The sequence below is a fragment of the Chelonus insularis genome, unplaced genomic scaffold (assembly GCF_013357705.1).
Source record: "Chelonus insularis isolate UGA/USDA-ARS -01 unplaced genomic scaffold, ASM1335770v1 contig_399_pilon, whole genome shotgun sequence".
In the NCBI taxonomy this organism is placed as follows: domain Eukaryota; kingdom Metazoa; phylum Arthropoda; class Insecta; order Hymenoptera; family Braconidae; genus Chelonus; species Chelonus insularis.
Window position 1 is genome coordinate 1,714,866 of NW_023276554.1, and position 27,434 is coordinate 1,742,299.

Sequence of the window (27,434 nt, forward strand, 5' to 3'; positions counted from 1 at the left end):
GTAAAATTATTTCTATCTTTCAAATAAGTTCATAAATTTTTAATATGATGTATTTCTGGAGAAGCAATAATGATGAGAAATTTTATTTTATCCACCGAAAGTCGTTATTAAATTACAAGAAAAACAAAAAGCATAAAATTATTACTAAATCTGTATCACATAATTTGTATAATAAAAATAAATTTTTATTCAATTTTATTTATTACAAAATCGTGCTTGAAATTGAAACAATTTCAATGAAATTTCGTTAAATACCAAGTAAATCCGAGTGGGTGTACGTAACCATGGGTCAGGGTTACTCCAAGGTTTCCGCCCATTTTTCCACCCTTCCTTCTCTGCTACTATACAATGCATTCACTGCTCCACTGTGCTTGTTCATCACTCTCAAAATGATTGAATTATTGCATAAATTAAAAGATAACATTTTTCTTTTCAAACCCTGCTATTTGAAATTTAGAATCAAAATGGACTGAAAAAAAAAAGAAATAAATTAAAAAGCATTTGATGTATAATCCATTGTAAAATATATTCTATATGTTATAGAAATTTTGGAGTAAACCGGAAGCTAAAGAAATATCTACATGTGCCAATTAAGTTTTGTATATATAAGAGGTCGACTATGTGCCAAAAGTTTTTGAGCGATTGAGGCCGGGCATACGTCGTCGTGGGAGCTGCTATATCAAGCGATAAAAAAGTTGGCTGATGTAATAAAAATCGATTCAGCAGATAGGGTAATAATTGGTCACGCATATGATATCAGTCGAGTAATTATATATAATATGAGTCAAGTAATAATAAGTAACAAAATGAAAAGAAAAAAGAAAAAAGCAGTTACAGTAATCATAAAGGCGACGAAAGAATGAAACAAAAAAAGGTGTAGAAGAATAGGAAAGAATTGGCTGCCTTCCGGAAAATGCGCAAGGGGTTGCGCGGAGAAAAAGGCAAGAGGTCGCGAGCGCGTGATGGCAGAAGGAATTGAGGGGTGTAGAAAAAGGAAGGAGAATTGAGGAGCTTGCGTACGAGACTGGTAAATGATCTTACGTAGAGAGAAGAAGGAGGGTGCGCCAACGAGAATTTCCTCCTTCACTTGAAGGTTATACATGTTAAATCAATGATGCCGAGCTTGCGCGTATTTAGAGTCTGGTCCTGGTCAACTAACTAGAGTGAGGGAAAAGGGCAAAAGCTGACGGTGATGATGTAGTAATAGTAGTAGTGTTGTTACAACAGCTAGCACACACACTAGACTCACTTGCTTCCCCTTCAACTCTTGCGCGGCGGCGTCGAAACCTCACCCTACTCTCACACACCCCCGGAAAAGCTTCCAAAGCACACCCGTTCTCCCCCAAAACCCGCTCTTGTCACTCGTCTCGACGTAGTAAGAGTATAGTAATGCGCGCGCGCGGCTCAAGGCTACGATTGGGAGGAAGATGCTTATATTTTCCGTCTCGTTACTTGACTCCCGTTAAAAAAACACCGCGTATTTAACGTGAAAGAATAAAGAGATACCAGGCGTGTGTGAGAGAGATAGTGAGCTTTGTGTATGGCTAAAAGGTAACCAACGAAAGATTGCCGGAAAAAAAAATACATGAGTTCGAGTGAAAAAGATCACGATCTGTTTATTAGCTGTGGAGAAAACAATCAAATAACTCAGACTGTAGTGTTTTTTTGATTCGTTATAAATCAAATTCGTACACAATAACAAGTGTACAACCGTATATAATATAAATGCCGTGATATATTTTATATCAAGTGTCTAGGGCGAGGATCCTTGTAGTGGTATTAAGAGTACGCGTAAACGCACAGCGTAAAACAAGAAAGGCATAAGTGGTAAATTCTGGTGAGAGTTATTCCAAGTGTTTAGAAGTTGGTTGATTTATTGTATGTCAATAAAATAGTGATATGTTTTTGAGTGTTATTAATTATTTCTAAAATATAATTATTTTTATTTTGCAGTGACTACTTGCTCGGCAGGCTATTTTTGTTCTTAAAACGTTTTTGTTGTTCATCATTGGTCCTTGGACATGGATCACTGCATCTGAAGCGTCGCTAGTACTCCCCCAACCAAGTTTTTGTGTCTCAATGCATTCAAGTGGCAGATTATTATCTTAAATTAACTATTAATCTTCGGGGAATGGAACATGTAAGGCGTTATATTGACAAATTAGAACAATAAAAAAAATACTGTCTTGATACGATCAAGTGGTGGATTATTATCTTAAATGAACTATTAATCTTTGGGGAATGGAATGTATGAGGCGTTATATCGACACGACTGGACAATAAAAAATAAAAACAAAAAATTCGAAGATAAGGCAAAACTGAGAGGATAAATTTTAGAAAGAGAGAAGAGGAATTGAAAGAGAAGAAGAGATGTATCATTACGTTAAGAAGAACACGTTGTGCCTCGGCATAGTTTTTCTGTTAAGCATTGGAATCAGTCATCAACAGGAGGAGGACATTCCACACAATGAGTAAGTTTGGCTTTTGTTTAAAACTTTCGAAATGGGGCTGCGGCCGTGTTCGATCGTCGCGGTCTTTCTCTCTCGTTCACCCTCTCCCTTGGTCTTTCTCGCCGGCCAATGATGTAACATTTGTGCATCATATACATGCCGGAAGAATTTTGTAGTCAATAGAGTGACATGACGATCTTTTACTGCTGATAAATGCATGATATGAAACGCATACGAAGATTAACGGTATGAGAATTGGCGCCGGTTTGATGATTAGATGGTGAAATAGACTGGGGGAGAGGTGGGGCCAAATGGTCATCGATAGTTTATGCGACAACCTGCTGCTCGATGTTACAGGGTGAGAAACTGGGCACTTAAGTTTGGTGTCGATCTGTGGGAGTTTGGACGCCAAGCAACTAAACTCAGTGAAATACAGAGGGTAAGTTTCCAAACACAAACTTTACCAATAACTCACCATTACTTTAAATTTCATATAAATTTTCTTCTCCAACTCTTTCGATTTGTTATTTATCTAGAATTATCACAGTATGGAAGCTTCTGTTATTAAAAAGGATGGTCTCGTTTTGGTACGTGAAATGGCTGCAGAGGTGAAAAATATGATGGATTTCAAAATGAATGCAGTTATGGTAAGAATCAATGGAAGAAGAGTTATATGTTGGAAAAGATGTGAGCAAATAAAATATGTAATAAATTGGTGATATTATAGAGGCTGGTAGAAAGTGCAGAACAAGCCGCAGTGTCATCACCGCGAGATCCACCAACGTCTCCACGCTATTACAGTTCCCATGAAATCAATAGATTCACTGACGATGGTAAAGTGGTAGCGGGTTCACGAGAGTTATTACTTACGATGAATCGTCATTTTGACAATTTACCAGTCAATTTGAGTTTATCAGCAGTACTTTTGCCTAATGGAATAGACGATTCTAGTTAGTTTCCATTAATAAATCAACTTATTTGCATTACTAATCAGTATATGATCAAATATTTAATTATCTATCAACATTCATTTATAGGTCCCGAAGTAGCTATCGGACTTCAATGGAGTGATCATCTAGATCCTCTGTTCGTAAATAATTATGAGAGTGATCCTACTCTATCTTGGCAATATTTTGGAGCAACCGCAGGTTTTCTTAGGCGATTTCCAGGTGAATAGAATTTTTAAAAAAATTTGATCTTTGAGTTAAAAGGTATGAATGATTTTTTTATTCTCTTAAAGCCATGTCATGGCCACCTAGAGGAAGATCATCAAGACCAGAAGGTGGGCCAGGAGTTTATGATTTTCGGACGTTAGATTGGTTTGTTGGTGGAGCAACGAGTCCCAAGGATCTTACAATTCTCGTCGATAGTACAAGTTTTTCATCAAAAAAGCTTCGTAGACTGGCAATAGCTACTTCAAAGGCTATCTTAGACACTTTATCACCAAATGACTTCGTTAATGTTTATAGTTACGCTGAAAGCGCAGAAGAAACTGTTCAATGCTTTAAGGATAGCCTTGTCCAAGCATCTCCGGAAAATGTCAGAGAACTAAAAAATTCGTTGTACTCAATTCAGTCTGAATCAACAGCAAATGTATCGGCTGCTTTAGCCACCGGGTTTGAGATTCTTTCTAAGTACAATAGAAGCAGTCAAGGTGGTCAATGTAATCAAGCTATAATGTTGGTCACTTCTAATACTGAAGCAGCATCTGCTGAACTTATAAAAAAATACAATTGGCCTCATATGCCTGTGAGACTATTCACGTATCTTATTGGAGGAGATAAAAGCTTTGAACTTCAAGAAATGGCTTGCCTAAATAAAGGTAATAATTTTTAATAGATAGAGAAGAAAAGAGCACTTTAATCATTTTTTCTTTTTAATAAAAATGATTTTTCCGATATAAAAATGATATAGACCAGAATAGTTATCTTTTTTGCAATAAAATATAACAGTTCATTTTCGCAGCTTTTATAGTAAATGGGTTAAAAATAAAACGGCGTAATATTTTTAATATTATTATAATTCTTAACACAAATTTTGGAATATTATTTAACCTTCAGTAATCTAGATAAACTATTAATTTTTAATTAATGTACTCCACTTTTTTAAATAGAGTATAAATTCTTGTACAATGTTTTTAAATAATTGATTGATCTTTTTTCAGGGTTCTACGCTAGAATAGTATCAATGGAAGATGTTAGAAATAAAGTATTTGAGTACGTAAAAGTACTTGCAAGGCCTATGGTTTTATACCAACATGATCACCCCATTCACTGGACCCCTGCTTATGTTGGTGGCGAGGTATACATTTTTCTGCTCCAAAATCAATTAAAGTTTCATTTTCGTTTTATGCGCTGATAATATGTGCTTTTGCCTGCGCAGATGCTTGAATGAAATACCAAATTTATTATTTAATAATCAGTTTCAGACACTTTGCAAGAAAATTTAATTTTAAAAATATTTTTATTTATAGAGTGGAAGATTTGGCGAGGAACGACATGGTCAATTAATGACGTCTGTTACAGCACCAATTCTAGATCGTCGCAATCATACAGTAAGTTTTAAAATTACTAATTCTGTTTGTCAATTGTGATAAATTACACCAAGATTTAATTTGTAGGTAAAAACCGCCAATTTGTTGGGTATTGTAGGGACGGATGTTCCTATAGAGGAAGTACAAAAGCTTGTACCACCTTATAAGGTAACTTTTTAAATGTTTTATTTTTCAAGAACAATTTATTGAGCTATTTTTTTTTATTCTAGCTCGGTGTAAACGGCTACTCTTTCATTGTCGACAATAATGGTCGTGTTTTATATCACCCAGATTTACGTCCATTGGTGAGATTATTTTAATTAAAAATGAAGAATAGCAATTGAACTATTTTCATTTGAATATTTTAAATAATATCTTTTTATTATTAATTGTATAAAAAATTTTATTTACAGCCTACTAGTCCAAATGTAAGTTATCAGATACTTTTAAATACTATTTAATTTTCCACAATTAAAATATTGATTTCTTGTGTTTAATAATATTTGCTTTTTTCCTCTCTAGTATGAAAATACACTTCATCCTCGATATACGAGCGTTGACTTATCAGAAGTCGAACTTGCGGAGTTTGATGGGCCTAGTTATTTATTTAGTAACAATTCTCTGCTTCTAGATGTAAGTTGATCACCACTTTTATTGAGTATATAAATACAATGTTTATTTTGTATTTATTTCTATATTCATTCATTGCAGCTGAGGCGTGATATGATTGATCAAAAAGAGGGAGAAACAAACTTCCCGGTGAAAATTCATTATGATAATATGGTAATTATAACAATTAAGAAAAAAAAAACTAGAGTGATCATTAATTTGTAATAATTATGATAATTTGTAATCTCTAGAAACGTGTAACAATTCGTCGACATAATTATTTTTATGAGCCAATTAGTGGGACTCCGTTTTCTCTGGGGTTGGCACTTCCTGAGGGCTATGGAATGCTCGAAGTGCATGCCGAACTGGAGATCAAACACGCTATTATTAACGGTAATTATAAAAACTAAAGATTTATTTATACATGAACGAGTTTTCTCATTATAGTTTTTTGAATAATCTGTTTTCTTTTTGTTGGACTTTGCTTAAATATTATCTTAAAGTATGATGCAGTAATTTCGATAGTCGGGTTGAGTTTTTTTTTTTATCATGTAGATTTATACATTGAATAAAAAGACATGTGGAAATACAAAAATAGACAATAAAGAATTATTTTTAGAATCAAGTTTTAAATACATAGTTTAGACATAAATAAAACGATAAAAGAATCAATAAAAATAATGAGATACTTTAAAAACTCACTTTGATCAGAACTATTGTAACCTTCTTACAATTAGAATAACGAGCTTATCAGTGAAAAGTTGCAAGTAATAAAAAAAAATCTGATTTAAAAAATCCGATATGATAGAATCAGAATAAGTTAAGTTGAATAAGTAAAGGGTTATTCAATAAAACAATGTTTTTTGAACTTCCTTGTATTATAAAAAAAGTAAAATATTAAAAGAAAAAATTATTATAGTTTGAACTGATGAATTATTTATTGATTTATCGGTTCAGGTACGTTTGTTCTGAGCGATTTAATGCAATACAATGTCTTTTGTTCGAATTCTAACTTTAAATTCGTCTAAAAAGTCAACCCAATTTTTTCTCCGGTGGTTTCACATAAGTTTGAAACTGTAGTTCAAGTAAAGTATTCGATCTCTCGTCGTCTTTCAGTACACAAATTTCTTCAAAAACTATAAAAAAAAACTAATAATAAATAAAACAAAAAGAATTTCCTAACAATAATGAACTTTAAATTAATTAGAAAATTATGTTAATTTATTAATTATAATATTATTACAAAATTTCAGTGTTTGACTACTTGAATGGAAGTAACTGGAAAGTACATCCGGATTGGGTGTACTGTGAATACAGTTCGGCATCGGATAAGCAATTTTCCACCCCTGAGGAGCGTATTTTGCACTTCCTCGGTCGAACTCGCATGCCCGGTTGGAAGTGGATGTCTATGAGACCTAAGAGTCCCAGCTCGCATCATAACCAAGCGAGCAAGCCTGATAAAGATGCACATTACTGTAAGTTCATAACATCAAGTTCAACTAGCCACTTAAATATAACCAAAGTCCCAATACTTCCTAAATCTGTATATGTAGTAAACACTAAAAGAAAATTGTTTTCATTGCAGGTGATAAAAGATTAGTACAATCGCTGGTCATGGATTCTGTAGTAACTGGTGGGTTCAATAAAAGAGACAGTACCTTAATGCACAAGGAAGAAAATTCGAAGTAAGTGGTTGGACTTGAGAATAGAGAGAAAACCTTGAAACAAACAAGTAAAGAAGCATGCATTGCAGTAATTACTTGTAAACCCGAGCACCTATTAAATGCACAAAGCACTGATAATTTCTCGTTGATTGATCCGCCGGTAAAACGTATGTAAGACAATGTGGTGACAAATTTAATTGTTTTTGAACGATTAAAAAATATTGTCACACTAATAATTGATAAGATACCGCCCGTCAGATCAATTGTTTTGTATAGATATTCGTTGAACGCGATAACCACAAATAATATGATGACCAATTGACAACTACCCGCCGTGATAATAATCTGGCGAGGAAACTGATCTCCTTTCTGTTGATGAAGTTTAAAGGATCTCAATGATGGCCAAATGTGTGTGAGACACATACGTCGTAAAACAGCGGAGCAATCTATAGGGGTATTAAACGAGGAATATTGAAAAATTAATTAAAACAATCGTATTGCTTTTAAACGACACTTTGCACCTTTTATTGACACCTATAATTTTTATTTATAATATTTATACTTTCTTGCATATTTTTATTACATTTTATTATTGTGTGTCTCCACCGCCAGCCCCATTGCCATACTGATGGCTCTTCTGCACAGGTAATTTAATATGCACAATTATATGTTTTATCCTCTCTCGCAGTCTTGCACGGTAAATATACCAATGTTCACGGTCATCCCAGCGATTGTGTTCCTGCGTCCTAATAGACCTGATCATTGTCGCCGATTTTTCATTATATTTTTTTTTTTATATCATTTTCGTTTATGATCTATCGATTCATCAGTTTCTTAGATTCAAAGTCTATTCATCAATCTTATTATCTCTTACTCATCTCACTGGAAGATATATTACTGCCATTGGATTGATAAAATTACTGAATTTACCATTTTCTTTTTTTTTTTTTTTTGCTTTTAAAAAATTATTTAGTTCCATTTCCATGGCTTAAATTTGTTTTTTTCAATCAACTGTCAATTAGTAAAATCATAATGAATAGATAGATTTTTTTTATAAAGTCTATTCTTTAGAGAAAAGTTTCTATACACTAGAATTGATAATAATGAGATAAAATTGAAATTTTTCTTAAAGAAAACAATTATTTTTTTATAGAAATTATGATTTACAAGAAAGTTTATTTGACCATTTTATTGGCCCAATATTTGGTTGATTAAGATAAGCAGTACATCTTGGTGGTAATTATATACATGATACAAATGAAAAATATTTGAACCTAAGGTATAATTGATAATGTGAAAAAGTTTGTTATTTTTGTATAAAAATCAATAATTCACATTAAACTAAACTATTTAAAATTTTGCAGCCAAGGAAAAGGCCGATTCGATGTTGTCCGAAGTTTCATCGCAACGAGGAGTGGTCTGTTTCGATGGCACGACCATCAAGACAATAAGGAGGCCGAAGATGAACCGTAAATGTCAAAGATGAATTAATAATTAATAATTTGAAAAAGAAAAAATTTATTAAAAGTGCTCAAAGTAGAGTTAAATGCGTATGACGCGCATATTTATGAGATTGAACGGCAAATTGAAGTTTTTACTTGATCAGGCATTTTGCTGACATGAACAAAAGAGCTATGGACACGTCGTGGTACAAAAGAGCAGCAGAACAACACGCAGTGGAACCTGAAAGTTTCGTATTTAGCGTGCCCTTCAACGCAGGTAAGCTTAAAGTTCACCTTTAGGTTGAAATTTTAGTTATCGATGTAATCTACCAACTGGACTAGTCTTCCACGAAGTCAATCAAGTGCAATTCAAAAATAAACATCAATTTTTCTTGTACACTTTAAGCCATTCAGCTTCTAACTATAAAATAAATAAAAATTATTTACAATTAGATATTTATGATCAATCTCTAACTCTTCTTGCCTATATAAGGCGACAAGGATCCAAGATGGAGTAACAATTAAATCTTTGTTCATGCTATAGAAAAAATGAAAATTTAAACTTAGGAATACATCATTATATTTTTACTTCTTTGCTATTCTCAATACTAATTAATCTTTTAATTAATTAGCTGAGCTTACGGAACCTCTAGTGACCGCAACGCACGCTGTCTTCGTCGAGGGTAAGAATCAACACAAGGCACCAGCAGCAGTGGTGGGATTACAACTTCAACATTCATCCTTAGCTTCCCATTTCATGAATATAACATCCACTGTAAGTATTCCTTTTATTTCACTCCAAACCAAATAGTTAATGGCTTGAAAATAATAAATACTGATAGTCTATAGAAATTTATGATTAATAATTGTTCACAATCATAAATCTTTTAAATTACTATATCATTAATTTTTTTTCATAATAATAGTGCGCATCATGTAAGAAAAATTGCGCTTCAGAAGAATTGGATTGTTACATCCTTGACAATAGTGGATTTATTATTATAAGTGAGCGTCATGAACATACTGGAAAGTTTTTCGGAGAAATCGATGGTACTATTATGGATTCTTTGGTTCAAGATAGAATTTACAGGTAAGAAGTTCAACTTTCTTTATTAAAAAAGAAATGAATTGATATAAAAGAATCAATAGTTTGGATAAATTGAATTTTAATCATAGATATTAGTAAAACTAATTAGATATTTTATGAAAACCCAACGAAATGAATATATAAAGAAAGCTGTCATGTTTAATATAATGTTCGGGAAAAAGAAGAAATATATTCAATTATGAGTTTATATAATTCTCTATTGATTTATCAAATTATAGGTTGAATTATATAACAGCTTTGAAAGGGTTTACAATTTTGTTATATCTAAAAAAATGGGTTATATAATAACAAAAATAGTTAAAATGTAATTTAGTAAAAAACTTTGTTATTTAACTTTTAAAACCTTTTAAACTTATCTAATTTGTACTTTTTTAAAATCTTTTTGATGTTTAAAAGTACATAAAAAAAATTTCTTTTTTCCAGAAAAGTGACAGTAATCGATTATCAAGGTGTTTGCCCGCCTCAGGAATCATACTTATCAGCAGCACCAAGTACAATTTCAGGATCAATTGTCAAGACAATTGTGTCGATGATTGGTCTCATCTGGTCGTCCATACTCAAATTGAATCTCTATGAAGCAATTAGTCCTGCGTTTGCATGGCCAAATGACGCTCAAGCTGGTAATTATTATCAAATGATTAATCGATTATTGATTAATATAAATATATCTTTCATAACATTCATATTTTACAAAATCAAATAATTTTTTTTTTCTACAGACGATGCTGACATCAAAATTGACGATGAACCAAGTCCCCATGATTCATTCACTCAAAATTTATCAGAAGATCCAACGACTGGAAAAGATAAGATTCCTCCATTTCCGGTTATAGCATCTCCACCAACAGTTCCGCCTGCTACTCACGCTACATCAGCTCAATATATGCTTAGCAAATTGCGCACTTGTGAGAAGAAAACAGATCTATATATTTTGCAACCGGAAAGACTTAATACAAGTGGTCAAAGCAATCCTCTGAAGGGTAAACTAACGAACTGCCATGTTACTGGATGTGAAAGGTAAATAAATATTCAACAACTTTTTTATATTTGATCACAGATTTCATTAGAGAACTTCAGAATAAATTTGACAAACATACATTTATATTTTTACTCTTAATATAAAGCACAGTCTTTTTAATGTTGACATAAAATATTTTTATAGATAGAACAAATCTTCGAAAAAAATTCCATAATATTTCAGACTTACGTTTTATTACAAAGTAATTTTCACGCAAATATATTCTTCATATATCAACATCGACAAGCTTACTATCCTTGAAAATCAATATCTATGTTCACGAAAATTTTTTACATTTTCATATTTCAATTTTGCTGGAGAATATGTCAAAGCAACATTTTCTTTATGTTACAGACCCTTCAGCGTTCAAAAAATTCTCCACACGAATCTCATTCTTTTGGTGGTTGATACGCTGTGTCCCTGTGGGAGTAAGCAGCTTAGTATCGAACCTGTCGAAGCTATAACAGAGCCAGGAGCATGTACGGCTCGAAGAGAACGTCTTTATCGTAAACGACCGCCCAAGTGTATCAATTATCATCCTGAGGAAATGGAAATCAAATACTGTGGTGCTGCACATCGATTATATGTGTCGTACGGTCTCATTGTCGCCTTGTTGTCGACATTCTTCACGTGACTTAGCCATTGATAATCGCGATCCAACGAGTAAATCTATTTATTTATTGAATATTTACTTTATGCAGCAATTTATGGATAGAAATCAGAGCAATAGCAAAATGAGGGTAAAATGAAGAAATGAGCGATAAAGAAAAATAAAAATACAAAAAAAAAAGATAATAAATTTATTTCTTCGATTGTCCATGATAAACGGCTGTTGAATATTATAAAACAAAATACAATGTAAAAGACTAAAAAATACTTATCTCACGATTTTATCACTTATTTTCATCTACTGAAGATATTTATCTGACAGAAGAAGAAAATAGTCGGAAAATACGTACGAGAAATAAAAGAAAAAATGTAAGATGTCGGGATTGATTCGCCGTCCGAGAGTGAGCGACGCATTTCCCTATTGATCCGTATGACGGCTCAATCAATGTTTAGACAATACAATTTGGATGCAAGAATTTTTATGCTTGCACCAATCAATCTATTAATTTTTATCGTACGTACAACATTTATTTGTAAAATATTTTTTAATTAAAATTTTTAATCAACGAGGCTGGAGTTTATTGGATAATTATATAAGGTATTACGAGTTTGGCTTCTAAAACTTAGCCCCTCGTATTTGTATTAAAGACATTTTTTTTTTAATCTTTATTATTACTATTCTTCTTATTATCATTACAATTATATACATAATATATTTATTTATATACACTGATAAGCTTTATTTTACTGTTGATCGTTGAGCATTCATATTATCCAATCATATTATGAGCTCATATTATACCAGAAAAATTGTGAGTGTGTCTGTTTAAAACGAGACCTTTTAAAGATTAAAGAATTTGTTGTAAAAATGCAAATTTTACCACGACTTAGTCATAATAACAAATGTTTGCAAAAGTTTTTGCAACTTATTCTCGTCGATCATTAATGATATTAATATATTCAAAAAAGAGTTCAATTACTTGGATATTTGGTTTTAAAAAAAATACATAAAAAATTATGGCAAATCGTTATATTGTTCAGAAATGAACCGAATGATCGTATTTATAATGTTACGAATGAGATAGCGTTGTTCTTCATGTATAAAACTACACATTTTTTTGTCTTTTTATTTAATTATACATCATTCCATTTACAAGACCATTTTTTACTGTGTCTTCCACGAAACGGCCTTTCTTAATGTGGATTACGAAGATACGTATGACGAAAATGAGAAAAAATGTGAATGTTGAACTTCAAATACATATCGGCTTCCTGAATTCCAGTTGCGTGATGTTGGGGAGAGATATTTAAAACAATAATGTATATCGAGAACGAATCTACTGAATGTTCTGAAACCAAAAACCCTACATTCTTATACTTATAAGCAAACTTTAGGCAATATAAATAATAATAAAAATATACAAATAACAATATAAGTTTCAAGCAAAAAACATAATTAAAATTGATAAAAACGTCTTTTTTGAAACAAATGAACGGTTAACACATTATTAACATGTCACTATATGTATTTTCGTGACGATAAATAACAAAATACACAATTCATCAGTTTTTATCTCCCATTATAAGATTATAACTTCAAAACTGAGGCGATCAAAAAATGATAAGAATACGTAAAAGAGTTGCGCGTGAGTCAAAGACAAGTATTTGAAATTTTCAAGCAAGATGCTAGCAAGAAATGAATTTAAAAAAAAAAAAAGAATTATGTCAAAAATATTGAAAATATTAAAATGTAACTGTTTTCTATATAAACAGACTTCATTCGGGGAGACAATAAAAGCATTAGAATGCATTCACATAATTCCATGCAAACAATGGCTACTAAAGGATACATAATTATGCTTTTGTGATTGTTATCTTTTACAGATTAATTAACAAAAAAATTTTTTAAATACGCAAGAGTATTTTGCATAAGAAATTTAATGCATCTCAGTAAATTGTATTCTATTATAAAAATAATTATTGAAGTATTTGTATATGGACGCGTTTCAAGCTGGGCCAAGAAAAGAAAATTATGTTTTAATGTGTAATTTATTCCGAGTTTGGCTGTTGTTATCTTGGATATCGAATTAATGATTAATGTGTTGTATAGAAAATATGCGGATAGTTAATTAAGTCGAAAAAAAAAACAAACATAAACAAAGGAGTATTTTAAATTTGAGAATTGTTTTAAAAAATTATTAAATTATGGAAGAATGGTTTTTCTCTATTGCCCAAAAGTGCATTAGCACTCTTGAACGTGTATTAGGAAATGGCAATCAAGGTCAAATAAAAAAAAAATTCAAATTCTTATTATGAATGTTGATAAAAAAAAAAATATAAGCATCTGAATAGACCACGGCGCCCAACTTATCCTTTAAAACATTGAAACTAATTTCAATATAAAAGATAAAAAAAAACAAAATTATAATAGTGTGAAATGCTATTACGTCGATACTTGTACATTATTATATTAATTAATTAATATTATTAATATTATTACATTAAAAAATGTGTCTAATCATCTTGAGCTATCCATTATTACCTTAAATTATTATCTTAATATTCCTCACTCCATTTAATTTTTTTTTTTTAAATTCAAATGTGTTTTAAAAATTAAAAACATCCTATCAACGCTACCTGTCAAATTTATATTAAATGATTATTCTTTTTGCCAAAAGTCGATAACTTTTTTGATAACCTCATATAAATATTTGTTTACTTTAAAATTTAATTTCTAAAAATTTTTGTTGAAACAAACACTCTAAATTAAATTTTTCAAGCAATGTTGTTTGGAGTTCTTCAATCAGTTTTTTTTTTAAATAAAATATCTGATTACTCATCATTATTTGGATTATTTTTATATTTCTAAGTGTTTAGATATCGACTATCAATGTCCTAGATCTTTTTATATTATTTTGAATGATAGATCCAATTGTCAACAGTATCTAAATCTAAATCACAATTATTGAAATAAAGTTTACATATAATTTTTAATTTAAAGAAGATAAATTCATACCAATTATGTGATATAAAATAATAAAGAAAGATGTTCATCAAATTAAAAATATTATGATTACATTGACATTTGATAGGTTATCTATTGGACCTGCTCAATGCTGTTCCGCATAACATAATGTTGACCTTGGTGTTGAATTCATGCAAAAAAATAGCTGATGATAAAGCTGTATATAGCAAAGAAAATGTGATAATTCTAAAGTACTCTTATGCCAGCTGCGCAAATGTAACTATTACCTGACTTGGTGCAAACTTTTCTTCAATTGCAACTTGGAAATTACAGGTTGAGTATAATCATTCTTTAGTTAAAGTTCAATATCATATTTCATGTATATTGTATATAATTATCAACATTTATATTTGTTTATATTATTTTTAACATTTAAATTTATTACTAAGAGTGTTGTAATAATGAGTTAGTCAATTATATAATTATATCAGGAGTAGAGTTTATTTAATCTAAGTAGGTGATTACATTGCAAAAATTTCTCTGATGATTATATATAAGTTTTAAGCGTGAACTTATTAGTGTTTAAAATTATACTGGTGTCATAACAGTCATTATTGTGTTTCAGTATTAATTAATAATGGCTCTACGTTGGGGAATTACAAGTGCAGGAAAAATATCACACGACTTTACCAATGCCCTTGCCACCTTACCACCTGAAGAGCATCAGGTTGTTGCTGTCGCTGCACGTGATTTAGACAGGGCTAAAGCATTTGCTGAATTACATAAAATAAAAAAGTCATATGGGAGTTATGAAGAGCTTGCTAAAGATCCTGATATTGGTATGATCAATTATTAAAAAATTTTATATTCGTTTTATAAATTATTATTACAATTGATATATTTTCAATGATTTCAATAACAAAAAAATAACTGTAATAAAATAATTTTCACAGAGGTTGTTTACATTGGAACTCTTAATCCTCAACATCTTGAAGTCTCAAAGATGATGCTGGATCATGGAAAACACGTTTTATGTGAAAAACCCCTAACAATGAACCTTAAGCAAACATCGGAATTGATAACTCATGCAAAAAATAAGAATCTCTTTTTAATGGAAGCTATTTGGAGTAGGTGTTTTCCAGTTTACGAGGAAACAAAGAAACAAATAAAGTCTAGGCTCATTGGTGATGTTAAACAGATAATTGTTTCATTTGGTGTTCCTATGGGAAAAAAAGAACGCCTAAAGTAAATAAGTACTTGCTTATGTTCAATATCGGCAATCTTACCGGTTTGAAATGAATACCTTCAGGTAGTATAATCATTTTAATCCTTAATCTTTATTTGATGTCTAGTAAGAAAGATATGGGTGGTGGCACCATTCTGGACTTAGGTGTGTATACTCTACAATTTGCACAATATATATATGATGGGGAAAAACCAGTATCACTGAAAGGAGGTGGTCATTTAAATCATGATGGTGTTGACACATCAATGTCGGCTACTTTAATTTATAAAAATGATCGCACCGCAACTATGATGACCCATTCAGAAGTTGAATTACCTAATGAAGCTATCGTTATTGGCACAAAAGGAAAAATTATTATTCCTCATTTCTGGTGTCCAACTAAAGCAAAGTATCTGCCGGTGGATTTACCTGCGAAACTGGTCGAAATTGCTCTTCCTCAGGGACCCCTCCCTTTTAACCATTTAAATAGTGCAGGACTGCGATATGAAGCTATGGAAGTACGAAATTGCATTAGAGCAGGTACTTTTTGAAACCTACAATAAACCGGCGGTTTGCCCTAACGATTTAGTACCTTTAATTAAAATATTTATTAATTTATTAAATGAATGTTTACAGGTTTAAAAGAAAGTCAAAAAGTTTCGCATGCTGAATCATTATTGATTGCGGAGTTAGAAGATGCACTGCGTAAACAAATTGGAGTGGTTTATCCAGAAGATAAATCAAAATAATGAGAACAATAATATTATTATTCTATATGTTAACTATTTTATGATAGATATTTTTGCTTTAACTATCTATTGAATAAAGCTTATATTAATTCACTGTTCATTAAATTCTCATATATATTTAGTTCAATAACATATTCAAAACATAATTAATCAATTAAAACTCCATATTGTCTAAGGAATGTAATAGTTTTCCAATGTGTGTATTTTTTTTTACACAAATTCAAAATTTAAACGGCTGGTATTTTATTTGGAAAATTTTCGAAATGCACATTAAACAAACTAAGCCTTCATGAGTTTATTTTTTATTAGATTCAATTGTTAGAAGCACTAAACTTCGGGCATTCCCCCAGACCACCAAATTACCCTTAAGCAGGGCATCCAGGCTTTGCTTATATAGGACGACCAGGTCGAATGTTGTGGGCATTGCCGAACACTGTAATTACTACCAATGATGAATTTCCATTATTCTAAAATTTCCCTGTAAATCACCCCACTACTCTTCCTGTACAACTGAAGAGGTGGAAGACTTAAACAGAAATGTCGAATTGTCTTCAGTTAGTTTTTCCGAGTCCTCAAAAGGAATCACATCCCTGTGACAAGTGCGATACGATATTCATTTGCCGATAGAGTTTACAAAGTGTATGACATAGTTTTTCATTGAGTGTGTGTTCAAGTGACTTCTGTTTGTCAATAATGGAGCAGGATAATTTAATGGAGTCGGAGAATGATGACAAAGTTATCAAAACTGGTATAATTTCTTTTTTTTTCACTATTTAATTTTATCCAAATATATTCTCATAAATATTAAAATTATTCAATATATTTGGTTTTTGAATTCCTTTCAATTAGATTTAAAATTAATATCAACAATTCATCAGTAAATAATAATGTTCAATTATTAAAAAATAATTTAAAATCATTTAAATTTTAAACCAATCATTATTAATTAAACTTTTCTTCTCAATACATAATTGTTCATTAAAATATTCTTTTTTTACCTTACGTTGAATATTGAAGTAACTAACTGCATGATAAAGTATATTAAATCCCTTTTATTCATTGACTTTATCAATTCCTTGATATTTTCATCATTTCTAATTGTAAATCAACATACTAGACGGTACTATTTTTTTGTAAATAATACTAATAATAGTATTATTAATGTTTATTAAAATATTCTATCTCTTTTCTGTTATAGAACCTTTAGAAATTCTGAAAAATCTTTGCCGAGTTTGTGGGAAAAGCAATGATAAGATGATTCCAATTTTTGAAAATCATGAATATCAATTAGCTGATAAAATAAACAGATATCTGCCAATAACCGTCGCGGAACAAGATGCTCTACCCTTACGTGCATGCATTACATGTGTTGCTACCATCGTTCAGTGGCATACTCTCTTAGAATCATGCATCAAGGCTAATGGAAAACTTCTGCGGATTCTCAGAGAGCAACATCAAGTTGAACTGCTAGATATGAATCAATCTTCGCTAGATCGTATCAGTTTAGACCCAGAAGTTGAAGAAAATCAGTTAGTTAAAGGAGTAAGAATTGATGGAGTTCAACATCAGAGCAGTCATCTTCTGCCAGTTAAAGGAGAAAAGTAAGATTTTATTTTATCTTTACAACTTAACTTGATCAACTGATTATTATGGAAATGAGCAATTATATTTATTTTGATTGTTTTGTTTATTTTTTAAAGCCGTGGTATCTCTGGGGACAACTGTTCTGGTGAACCAGGTACTTCAAATCAATCTCACCAAATCAACCCGATCTATGAGAATATAAGTGAAGATGAAGCAGAAGAAGATAACGTTGCAAGCGAACCAATAGATATGACAATGAACCCGTCTAAGCATTCTGATGATGTAGAAATAGTTAATGACAAACTAGAGCCACGAGTAGCCAAGATGGCGAAGCTTTTTAAAATTCAAAAGATAAAAGACTTACTGAAGAAAGCTCAAATTAAAATTCAGGGAAAAAGTTTTTATCATTGTAGGAAATGTATGAAAAATTTTTCTTCACATGTTGATTATGTTTATCATGTTAAAAGCCATACTAGACCCAAAGATATTGCAAACGAGTGCAATATTTGCGGTAAACAATTTCATACAAAACCTCATTTAATTAGACATATGAGTAAACATCATTTAAGAACAAGGAAATTAATATGTGAACGATGTCATAAAGTGTGTGGCTCTCCAAAGCAATTTAATGATGAGCCGGATAGTAACACAGAAAGTTACATGTGTAAATCTTGCAAAGATAGAGTAAATAATAAAGTAGTTTATACTTCAGCGACTATTTTTGCTAGTATTACAGCATCTGATGAAGATTGTCCAAAACAATGTGAAAACTGTAAAAACTTTTTCCCTACAGAATCTTCATTGAGATGCCATGTATCTGAACGTTCTTGTATGCGTGTGAGTGATGAGATACAACAAATAACGGAATAATATTTATTGTACTTATAGATGATTATATAAAACAACAATTAATTTATTTTTATACTTTTATTACAGAAAATGAAATGTATATTTTACAATATGTGTCTTATCATTGATTTATTATATTAATTACTAATTAAACTGTAGACGTATCAAAATATCAATTCGAGAATGCAACGTTCATGGTAAACTTATTGGTTAAAAAAGAAATAAATATGTTGCATAAATAAATTTCTGCTAAAATCAACTTAATGAGCAATAATGTTCTGTACATGTATGAAGAAATATCAAGAGTTGTAATGATATTGTACTTTTGTAGTTAATGACTGTCCATAAATTGTATGTCTGAGAGAAGTAAAACAGTGTTTGGCAATGGACGTGGTTGAGGGCTAAGTACTGTGATGGTTTGACGATCAACATCAACATTGGTTCTGGAAAAAAAAAAAAAATAAAGTTATTGACGTTGAATATAGATATTGAATTGTTTAAAAAATAAAAAGTGTTCATATTGAATATGTCTCTTTAATCAAATTAAAAAACCAATTTGATTAATTTTCTTTTTAATTAAAAGCTAAATAATAGTAGTTGTAAAGAGTTGTAATATTGTTGAGTAAAATTTAAATGAGTACTAATTCAATATTACTAACTCAAAATTAAATTAAATATTTTCTATAATTCATTTTAAAATGAAAAATTAACTTACACACAAACGAATCCTGCAACATTGGTCTGAACTACATCATCTTCCGGCGAATCAGCAAACGACACAGATAGTAAATGATGAAGTAAACTTGGTCCAGGAGTAACTGCAACTAGTTTAGTTAAGTTATCTTCAGCTTTCATGCCCAAAGGCATACATGAAGCTGGTAAAACTGGTGCTCCAATCTTGTAAATCCTTGCTTCGCTCCATTTCACTTCAAAACTGTGTGGATAAAGTGCTGTTCGAGATCCATAAAAATACTCTCGTACTCTCTGATCCCTTGCTTCAGTTCTCTGTGCTTGACTCCGTTCTACAACTCCACCACTTTTAGGTAGAAACACTACTTTAACAAAGTCTGGCATGTCTCTCACAAGTTCATTATAAAGTCTCTCGTGATCTAATACTAAAATAGCGTCAACTTCAAATGCTTGCGCTGCATGAGCTAATAATCTATATCCACCACCTTTAACCCATCCACATGTATTTATTACAATACCCGATACTTTGGCTTTCTTATTCGCTTGTAAACGTTCAGAACACACTTCTGCTAAGCGGGAAACGAGAAGATTATATAAGGCAATATTGGCATTAGGAGTTTTGTATCCAAAATGAAATACCAGTGGAGCTTGTTGACTGAAACCATCCACAACATTTGATGGTCTTTCTACTAAGAGTGCTCCAACAGTCCCTGGAATTGCTATGTGTCCTTGGCCAACATCTAAATCAACAAATATTGGTCTTCGTCCCATTCTTACTGCATAATTGAGAAGTATTCTGCAAACAGTCGACTTTCCAACATCATTCGGACCAACAATCATTGTAATCGGACCTCTTCCATCTTCTTTTTCTGCCGCTTCTCTCATTCTTTCCATAGCTGCATGACAATTGAGATATAAACCCATTGGAGTTTCTCTGGCTATGTAACTGACGTCGGTTTTGCCCACTAATTCTACTGTACATCCTTGCCAAGTGAAAACTGCAACTTTTGCACCACTACCAAACTCGTACTTTTTGCCTTTAACCAACTCGGTACCAAAGACTTCTGCGAATCCCGTTTTCAACTGAAATTATAAAATAATGAATTTGAATTTATGTATTAGTTGAATTAGTTTTAACAATTTAATCATTTTTTATCATTCAATTTAAAATAAAATATAGTTAAAATAGATGTTTTCTAAAAATTTGATTTGTTTACCTCTAGCGTAACCTTGTCATTTTTTTGTTCTATCTCGAATCGAAGCTCACAGTCTGGATCCAACTTGAATTCTTGGGTATTTGATGTTTTTTCTTCACCCATTTTATTTAAAATCAATAATAATAAAAAATAAAACTGTTTATTATTAGTTTTTTGCAAATAAAAATTGACTCGTAATAACCTAGAAGCTTCGTTTACATGGAACACACAGCCTCTACCGGCAATTTCAGGAAGTAACAATCAGCTGATACGGCAACTTAGTGCGCTTGTGCCAATATGTATAGTAAAGTTGTAGAGCATCGATGTACAATGTATGCTCGTGTAAATCAGCAAATACCTTGCATCTTTCAATTTGTATACGCGTCGGAACAATTTGATTAATTATGCGAAGCAAATAAAAAGCACTATAGTGTATATATTTAGCTAAATTTATTGATAAGTGAGCTTAGATAATTTTAAGACATGAATTCATAGTTAATAGTTGCATACAACATAGTATTTGTATGATTTCCAGAATGCTTTGACGTTCATAGAAGCTCAACGACGAACGCTACCATATTCATCATGGCGGGTACGTTCTTGTCGCAAAATGAAATATTTTTTTTCCTTCCAAAGATTTTTTTTTTTAAGCATTGATTTTGTTTGAAATTTATCGATAATCAATTCCGAAAGATAAGAATACTGTTTTATGGATAATTTTTTAGATTAAATGCTTTTTTTTCAGATTTATATGCGAAATACAGTTGTACTTACTGTCAGGAAGATATTCCTGGGCTGCGTGTAAAATGCGTGGAATGTCCATATTTTGATCTTTGTTTACAGGTAAATAATATATTAGGTTATAATATCTAATTTTTTTTACTAATATTTATTTTATGTTATAATTAATTAATTTATTTTTATTTACAGTGTTTTTCGGCGGGTGCTGAAATCGGCCAACACAAAAATGATCATTCATATCAGTTTATGGTAACTATCTATTCAAAAAACCGCGCCATTTTTCATTCGAGTAATCAACAAAATAATAATAATTTTCAATAATTTTAGGACTCTGGTACAATTAGTATTTTCAATGGTAGTCGTGGAAATTGGACGGCACGAGAACATCTTAGATTACTTGATGCTATTGAACAATTTGGATTTGGTAATTGGGAAGATATCAGTAAACATATTGAAACACGTACTCCTGAAGGTATAGAACAATTTTTTACAATATAATTACAATATTAATAATAAATTTACTAAGTCAATAATATTAATTTTTGTAAACAGAAGCAAAAGATGAGTATATTGCTCGATATCTCGAAGGAAACATTGGAAAGTACACCTGGCCACCTGCATCCTTTAACTATGAACCAAACCTTCAAGATCAAACTAGCTCAGATCATGGACCACTGTCACCAGACTTGACTTCAAAACTACCTCCATTAGATATAACGCCTGAAGAGGCGACTCAATTAGGGTATATGCCACAGAGAGACGACTTCGAACGAGATTACAATCATGAAGCGGAATCACTCGTATCGTCATTATTTTTGAATGCTGCTGAAGACGATGATTTAGATATTGCTTTAAAACTTGCACATGTTGATATGTATACTAATAATTTAAGAGAAAGAGCCAGAAGAAAACGAGTTGTTCGTGATTATCAACTTGTTTCTCAGTTCTTTAATTCATCCTCTCGTCGGGATCGAGATCGTGACAATAAAGGAATTGTAAAGAAAAAACAGACTAAAGAAGAAAGGTAGATAAATTATTTTTATAATTAAATTTTTGAAATTTACAATGAATTATTTATTTTTTGTTATTCTTGACTTTACAGAGACTTCAGAGAAAGGATGAGAATATTTGCGCAATTCTATACAGCTCAGGAACATGAACAATTTTTAATTAACTTAGAAAAAGAACGTGAATTGCGGTTAAGACTTAGCGAACTCTACCGATATCGAGAGAATGGAGTTACAAAGCATGAAGAGTGTGCACACTTTGAACAAATATTAATGCAATCTCAACATAAAAATAATGAGCCAGATCATCATCAACATTGGTCTGAAAAGAAATCTGTAAGTAGTATTGTAGCACTTTTCTGTGGCTCAACTATCTTGTCATTAACAATCGAAGCGTAGAAAAACGTCTATAGATCTCGCTTACGGAGGATACGTGTATGCTCATGTTAATAGCATATATTTTGTATTCCACTTATTTTCATTACTAATTTTTATATATTTTTATTGAAACGTGTTGCCAGGCGTTTGTAAACAGATTGTATCAGTTTGCATTTCACTTAGGGCAGCAGTGGGCCGTCGTCCACGCCACACATACTCCGCCACACATCAAAAAAAAAGTAAGTCAGCAACGGCATGATTTGATAGGACATGGAGTACTGTTTGTGTTCGTCAAAAAGTAAGTAATGATACTATTTAAATTTTTATTTTATAACAGAGACGACGAAAAAAATTGCTTTTTCACCGGCCGAAAATTCACTACAAAGACCGGCGAATCGACCACCAACAATTATTTTCTAAACAATCAAAGTCGGACGACGAGTCAAGCAGCAACAGCCGGCAATCAATCAGTGGAGGAGTCTGATAATAATTCCAATACCTCATCATATCTTTCAGCTGCTGGTGGAGGTGGTACTAATGGTGGCAATTGTTCATTAATTACTGACAAAACTATTCAAAATGGTAATCAACTATTAGACCAGCAGCAAACATTTGTTACCAAATTAGCCAACTCACCAAATTCTTCTAAGGAGTTAAAACAAACTGCAGTTCATCTTCTTACACAACAAGAAAAACTTTTGTGTCATCAGTTAGATTTAAAACCATCGCAATATTTAACTCAGAAAACTTTACTTCTTCAGGTGAGATTTTTTATAACATTTCATTAAATTATGTTATTTTCTAAAAAAAAAAGAGTTGAAGGAAGGCAGAACACTGAGAAATTAATTATTTAAAAAATAAGGATTTATAACAAGTAGATTGTGTATCAAGTATGCAAAAAGGTGCTCTTCACTAATGACCGTGAAGTTGAAGCATGAACCTGAACCTCTAATTCTCTCAAGCGAATTTAACAGAAGTTGAAGTGAGTGCTGTTAATTTACACCTGTCAGGAATCATCTTTTTTGTATATGTGATACACACTTCATTTTCATGTAATACTCATCTTCAAAGTTTAATTTAATCCAAGCCGACAAATGGAATTTTAATTAATTTTTTTATTTGAGCATATAGTAATACTTAATTATTTAAATTAAGTGTAATGTCATTGTACAATAGTTGAAATAATAATTTTCAATTATTAAAAATTTTTAAATCAATTAATTATAAATTAACAATAATTAAAAGATCGACCATCTTCCGAAATATTTTGTTTTGTTCTCCTAATTTTGGTAATGGATTATGTAATGAAAGTTTTAAAAAATATCTATTATTTTTTTGTACAGGAGTATCTTAGTGGTAGTATTCGAAGTGCCAATTCCAATTTCGTTCGTCAATCTGAGCCGGAAAATAAAATTCTGCATTACTTAGTATCAAAAGGTTGGATTGCAGCCACGTAATCATCGCATCATAAAATAATTGCACGTGAGTGGGACTTAACAAACTCTTTTTTTTTTAGTTCCAAATTTAAGTTGATAAATGATGGGTTGTAAAATAATTTTAAATAAATGTATGATAGTTGGATGCATAATTTTACCACACATACGCACTTAGGTTACCACAAATAAGATGAATGCTAGTGGTATTTCGCGAAACTGTGATTTAGCAAACTGTATAATAATTTTATTGAGAATTATATTATAAATAAATGATATGGTTAAGTAATTTATGCATTTCAATCTTTGTCTGAATATTATTCGACAAAAAATATATTAATGTTATTGAGTTACTATTAATTAAATATTAAATTCCTTTCAATAATTCCAACCTTCATATTATTAATCAATGAAACAAAAAAAACAAACAAAAACAAAATATCAAGTTATTTGCTTTATTTTTTATAAACAAATAACAAAGAATGTCAGCTTGCAAAACAAATAGATATTAATGATTCACTAACATTTTAATTTTATTATTATAACAGAAATCATGCCTAGATTTGAAAGATTAAATTATACAGGACTGTTTATAGTATATTTTCAAGACAAATTACGTGATTTTGTTATCAGTAAATGTCCTTATTTATATGATTTATGTTTTGCCACATATGGCCATCATAACAAAGTACGAGGAGTTGGTGGATTTTTTTTAGGTTTTTTATTAGCTTTATTATTTTACATTGCAATAATATTAGATTTAAAATTTGATCCATACACAACTGTTACACTTGGTGGTATACTTATAATCATGTTATCAGCTGGATGTGCATCATCTAGACAGGTAAAAAAATTTAATTTATATTTACTTTTAATACTCTTAACTTCTTGTTTGAAATTAATTACTTTAGATTAGATGCATTAGTCTTCTCACAATTCCAGCATTTCTTGGTCGCTCTGGAAGAAGTGTTCTCAGAGCTCTAGTACTTGGTTATATTATTGCTGGACCTATTTTGAATTTAACATATAATGGTAAAGAAGTAGTGCGCACGTTTGCTTGTACTACTCAATTAACATATAATATGACTAAAACACGACTTAATTTGATGTTTCAACCATTTCACGAGGTGATCTATTTTTATTATTTTTATTTTTTGCAGCATAATCATTTGATGAAATGATAATTTATCAAATACTGATCCATAATTAATTATTTAGGCAATGCTAGGTATGAAGAAAAATGTGCATGAATTGAAAGATACAGTAGCTTCAGTAAGAGATGTAATAAGTCCGATCGTTAGAGAGATAGAGGGTGAAGAAAAAATGCGTAGATTACATGAAGAAAATGATTACGTAGACCCGGTGACTGATCTTAAAAAAATGAAAGAAAAAAATAAAAGTAATAATACAAAACGAAATATCGAAGAGGATGAAAGTAATTTAAATGCATCTTCAATGGGTGAATATTATGAAATTAAATATCGTAAAAAAATTCAAGCTCAATGTATAGATCAGTTGAATAAAGGTTCAGAAAGATGCATGTATGAGTCATATATATTTTAAATTATTAAAATAACAGCTAGAGTTTGTTAATAAATAAAAAATTTATAGGACCATGTTTGCTAATGCTTATGACCAATGTTATGACACAGTTTCTGTTTTCGCTGCTTGGATTCTATGTTGGCCGATGAAGCTTACGTTTCTATGTAATGTCGTTCAAGCTATGGGTGGAGTGAATGTATGTAATCCTGAAGGAAATATTGAAACTGGGATTGGTGAAGGATATGCCAGTTTGAAAGGTATTGTGTAATATTCTAAACTACCTACGAAATGATTATTTAATATCCATATAAAATCTTACAATCAACATGTAGAAGCTAAAGGAAAGCTTGAATCTGGACTTAAACAAGCTAAAATGCAATATAAAATAAAAACTGCTCCAATAATGATTGATGTTCGTGGAGCAAGAGATACAGCAAAGTCAATCATTCATGAGTTTGAAATTCGTCGGAGTATATTTGATACACTCATGGTTTTTATTAAAAGACTTCTCACTTTTGTTTTTCTCAAGATCATTTTTTATGCTCAAAAGTACCATGACAATTATGTAACCGATATTGAATTCGATAATCAATATGTTACTTTATATTTCCGAAAAATTGATGAAAGACGTAAGAAGTTACACAAAACGACCCTTCTACCATTGAAGAAGTCAGAAGCTGGGAAATTTATTGATCCTTATGGTCTCAATTTGACGAAAGCAGAAAGGAAGAATTTTTTCGGTCAAACTATTAAATTAGCTCTTGAGGTTTTCCTAGCAAGCACTTTTATAATCATTGATGATATTTTTTTTGAAACTTTACACGCCGTACGCAAACACGGTCACATTGATTTTGTTCAAGTAATTATCAGATATTCAAAATGTAGTATCATAACATAAAGATATAAAATAAAAAAAAATTAATATTTGTATCTAGGAAGGTCATCATAATTTGAATATTGATGTTCGTGGAATTGGAGTAATAGCCAAATTAATACGAAATGTGATCACAGGTTTTAATGTGAAGAAACGAATAAAAGTTGTAATATCAAATATTGCATGTTTACCACAACCAAGTAAATTATCAAATCATATTCTCATCAAGATATATGGTACTTATTTAGCTATTTGGATAATGCTTTTTTTAACGAGCTATACGCAACGTCTCCAACATGCAATCTGTTCATATTTTTATGCGAAACGAGAAAAACGCCGTATACTTTATCTTTATAACGAAACATTAAGGCGAAGAATCGGTTATGTTCGTTTTATGAAGAGTAAAGTAAGAACATTAGTAAGAGAACGATATTTAGAACGAGATATGGATCCATGGGTTGCCTTAATTATGGATTCTCCACGATTATGTGGATGGCTAAGATACTTTAGTTTCGCTCGTCGAAAATGTTTGATTTGTGGTGAAATAGAACCAAGAAAAAATTCCAAATATTATACATGCTCAACACCAGGATGTTTTTTTATTCATTGCCCAGAATGTTGGCAAGATGTTGAAAACATTTGCTACGCTTGTACACCTCTTGCAGATTTCTCATCAGACAGTGATGTAGATCAAGATTTTACCATTTAAATGGTTGATTAATACAAGTCATTAGTTAATTGAATAATGTAAACATTAGATTGAAGTAA

The 27,434-nt window shown here is 31.1% G+C and overlaps 6 protein-coding genes across 11 annotated transcripts; 5 read left to right on the forward strand and 1 right to left on the reverse strand.

The window, feature by feature from the left end:
• Positions 1–1,186: 1,186 nt before the first annotated feature.
• stol (stolid) lies at positions 1,187–11,867 on the forward strand. 4 transcript variants are annotated; one of them, XM_035085305.1, is made up of 25 exons: positions 1,187–1,878; positions 1,954–2,471; positions 2,808–2,889; positions 2,987–3,097; positions 3,178–3,400; positions 3,488–3,619; positions 3,691–4,272; positions 4,615–4,751; positions 4,924–5,004; positions 5,071–5,151; positions 5,214–5,288; positions 5,397–5,411; positions 5,506–5,616; positions 5,695–5,766; positions 5,844–5,985; positions 6,846–7,067; positions 7,178–7,277; positions 7,869–7,901; positions 8,621–8,725; positions 8,863–8,975; positions 9,331–9,473; positions 9,625–9,788; positions 10,230–10,426; positions 10,526–10,823; positions 11,179–11,867. In XM_035085305.1, the coding sequence occupies exons 2-25, from the start codon at positions 2,371–2,373 to the stop codon at positions 11,456–11,458; spliced, it is 3,600 nt and encodes a 1,199-aa protein (XP_034941196.1). In that variant the 5' UTR covers positions 1,187–1,878; positions 1,954–2,370; the 3' UTR covers positions 11,459–11,867. The 4 variants fall into 4 exon arrangements, with proteins under 4 accessions (XP_034941196.1, XP_034941198.1, XP_034941197.1 ...); XM_035085307.1 differs by having other exon boundaries at positions 1,187–1,863; XM_035085306.1 differs by having other exon boundaries at positions 1,187–1,837.
• Positions 11,868–14,354: 2,487 nt separating this feature from the next.
• LOC118068153 (trans-1,2-dihydrobenzene-1,2-diol dehydrogenase-like) lies at positions 14,355–16,477 on the forward strand. Its single transcript, XM_035085360.1, has 5 exons — positions 14,355–14,731; positions 15,024–15,237; positions 15,352–15,643; positions 15,751–16,163; positions 16,260–16,477. The coding sequence occupies exons 2-5, from the start codon at positions 15,036–15,038 to the stop codon at positions 16,370–16,372; spliced, it is 1,020 nt and encodes a 339-aa protein (XP_034941251.1). The 5' UTR covers positions 14,355–14,731; positions 15,024–15,035; the 3' UTR covers positions 16,373–16,477.
• A 139-nt stretch (positions 16,478–16,616) lies between these two features.
• Positions 16,617–19,330, forward strand: LOC118068152 (zinc finger protein 394-like). Its single transcript, XM_035085359.1, has 3 exons — positions 16,617–17,120; positions 17,571–17,973; positions 18,073–19,330. Exons 1-3 carry the CDS (start codon positions 17,066–17,068, stop codon positions 18,824–18,826), a joined length of 1,212 nt encoding a protein of 403 aa, XP_034941250.1. The 5' UTR covers positions 16,617–17,065; the 3' UTR covers positions 18,827–19,330.
• cbc (crowded by cid) lies at positions 19,106–20,918 on the reverse strand. Its single transcript, XM_035085358.1, has 3 exons — positions 20,713–20,918; positions 19,521–20,578; positions 19,106–19,248 (listed from the first exon to the last, which is right to left on the reverse strand). The coding sequence occupies exons 1-3, from the start codon at positions 20,812–20,814 to the stop codon at positions 19,137–19,139; spliced, it is 1,272 nt and encodes a 423-aa protein (XP_034941249.1). The 5' UTR covers positions 20,815–20,918; the 3' UTR covers positions 19,106–19,136.
• Positions 20,919–21,012: 94 nt separating this feature from the next.
• Ada2b (Transcriptional adapter 2B) lies at positions 21,013–24,539 on the forward strand. Of its 3 annotated transcripts, none has more exons than XM_035085357.1 (10): positions 21,013–21,283; positions 21,437–21,534; positions 21,622–21,681; positions 21,760–21,904; positions 21,985–22,456; positions 22,535–22,775; positions 23,001–23,056; positions 23,155–23,578; positions 24,161–24,254; positions 24,334–24,539. In XM_035085357.1, exons 1-10 carry the CDS (start codon positions 21,277–21,279, stop codon positions 24,348–24,350), a joined length of 1,614 nt encoding a protein of 537 aa, XP_034941248.1. In that variant the 5' UTR covers positions 21,013–21,276; the 3' UTR covers positions 24,351–24,539. The 3 variants fall into 3 exon arrangements, with proteins under 3 accessions (XP_034941248.1, XP_034941247.1, XP_034941246.1); XM_035085356.1 differs by having other exon boundaries at positions 21,013–21,151; positions 21,227–21,283; positions 24,161–24,539; XM_035085355.1 differs by having other exon boundaries at positions 24,161–24,539.
• A 237-nt stretch (positions 24,540–24,776) lies between these two features.
• snky (sneaky) lies at positions 24,777–27,429 on the forward strand. Its single transcript, XM_035085364.1, has 6 exons — positions 24,777–25,094; positions 25,162–25,377; positions 25,469–25,791; positions 25,862–26,049; positions 26,125–26,651; positions 26,728–27,429. The coding sequence occupies exons 1-6, from the start codon at positions 24,804–24,806 to the stop codon at positions 27,373–27,375; spliced, it is 2,193 nt and encodes a 730-aa protein (XP_034941255.1). The 5' UTR covers positions 24,777–24,803; the 3' UTR covers positions 27,376–27,429.
• Positions 27,430–27,434: the final 5 nt, after the last annotated feature.

What these genes read in the sequence shown, in the direction of transcription:
- LOC118068152 (XM_035085359.1), top strand. Translation starts at nt 17,066, where the DNA reads ATGGAGCAGGATAATTTAATGGAGTCGGAGAATGATGACAAAGTTATC. An exon ending in TGACAAAGTTATCAAAACTG is followed by an intron (nt 17,121 to 17,570) that starts GTATAATTTCTT and finishes TTTCTGTTATAG; the next exon opens with AACCTTTAGAAATTCTGAAA. An exon ending in CTGCCAGTTAAAGGAGAAAA is followed by an intron (nt 17,974 to 18,072) that starts GTAAGATTTTAT and finishes TATTTTTTAAAG; the next exon opens with CCGTGGTATCTCTGGGGACA.
- stol (XM_035085305.1), top strand. Translation starts at nt 2,371, where the DNA reads ATGTATCATTACGTTAAGAAGAACACGTTGTGCCTCGGCATAGTTTTT. An exon ending in TAATGGAATAGACGATTCTA is followed by an intron (nt 3,401 to 3,487) that starts GTTAGTTTCCAT and finishes ATTCATTTATAG; the next exon opens with GTCCCGAAGTAGCTATCGGA. An exon ending in CTGCTTATGTTGGTGGCGAG is followed by an intron (nt 4,752 to 4,923) that starts GTATACATTTTT and finishes TTTTATTTATAG; the next exon opens with AGTGGAAGATTTGGCGAGGA.
- Ada2b (XM_035085355.1), top strand. An exon ending in ATCATTCATATCAGTTTATG is followed by an intron (nt 21,682 to 21,759) that starts GTAACTATCTAT and finishes CAATAATTTTAG; the next exon opens with GACTCTGGTACAATTAGTAT. An exon ending in AAACAGACTAAAGAAGAAAG is followed by an intron (nt 22,457 to 22,534) that starts GTAGATAAATTA and finishes TTGACTTTACAG; the next exon opens with AGACTTCAGAGAAAGGATGA.
- LOC118068153 (XM_035085360.1), top strand. Translation starts at nt 15,036, where the DNA reads ATGGCTCTACGTTGGGGAATTACAAGTGCAGGAAAAATATCACACGAC. An exon ending in TGCTAAAGATCCTGATATTG is followed by an intron (nt 15,238 to 15,351) that starts GTATGATCAATT and finishes TAATTTTCACAG; the next exon opens with AGGTTGTTTACATTGGAACT. An exon ending in GGAAAAAAAGAACGCCTAAA is followed by an intron (nt 15,644 to 15,750) that starts GTAAATAAGTAC and finishes TTTGATGTCTAG; the next exon opens with TAAGAAAGATATGGGTGGTG.
- cbc (XM_035085358.1), bottom strand. Translation starts at nt 20,814, where the DNA reads ATGGGTGAAGAAAAAACATCAAATACCCAAGAATTCAAGTTGGATCCA. An exon ending in ATGACAAGGTTACGCTAGAG is followed by an intron (nt 20,579 to 20,712) that starts GTAAACAAATCA and finishes TTATAATTTCAG; the next exon opens with TTGAAAACGGGATTCGCAGA. An exon ending in GTTGCAGGATTCGTTTGTGT is followed by an intron (nt 19,249 to 19,520) that starts GTAAGTTAATTT and finishes TTTTTTTTCCAG; the next exon opens with AACCAATGTTGATGTTGATC.
- snky (XM_035085364.1), top strand. Translation starts at nt 24,804, where the DNA reads ATGCCTAGATTTGAAAGATTAAATTATACAGGACTGTTTATAGTATAT. An exon ending in GATGTGCATCATCTAGACAG is followed by an intron (nt 25,095 to 25,161) that starts GTAAAAAAATTT and finishes TAATTACTTTAG; the next exon opens with ATTAGATGCATTAGTCTTCT. An exon ending in GTCACATTGATTTTGTTCAA is followed by an intron (nt 26,652 to 26,727) that starts GTAATTATCAGA and finishes ATTTGTATCTAG; the next exon opens with GAAGGTCATCATAATTTGAA.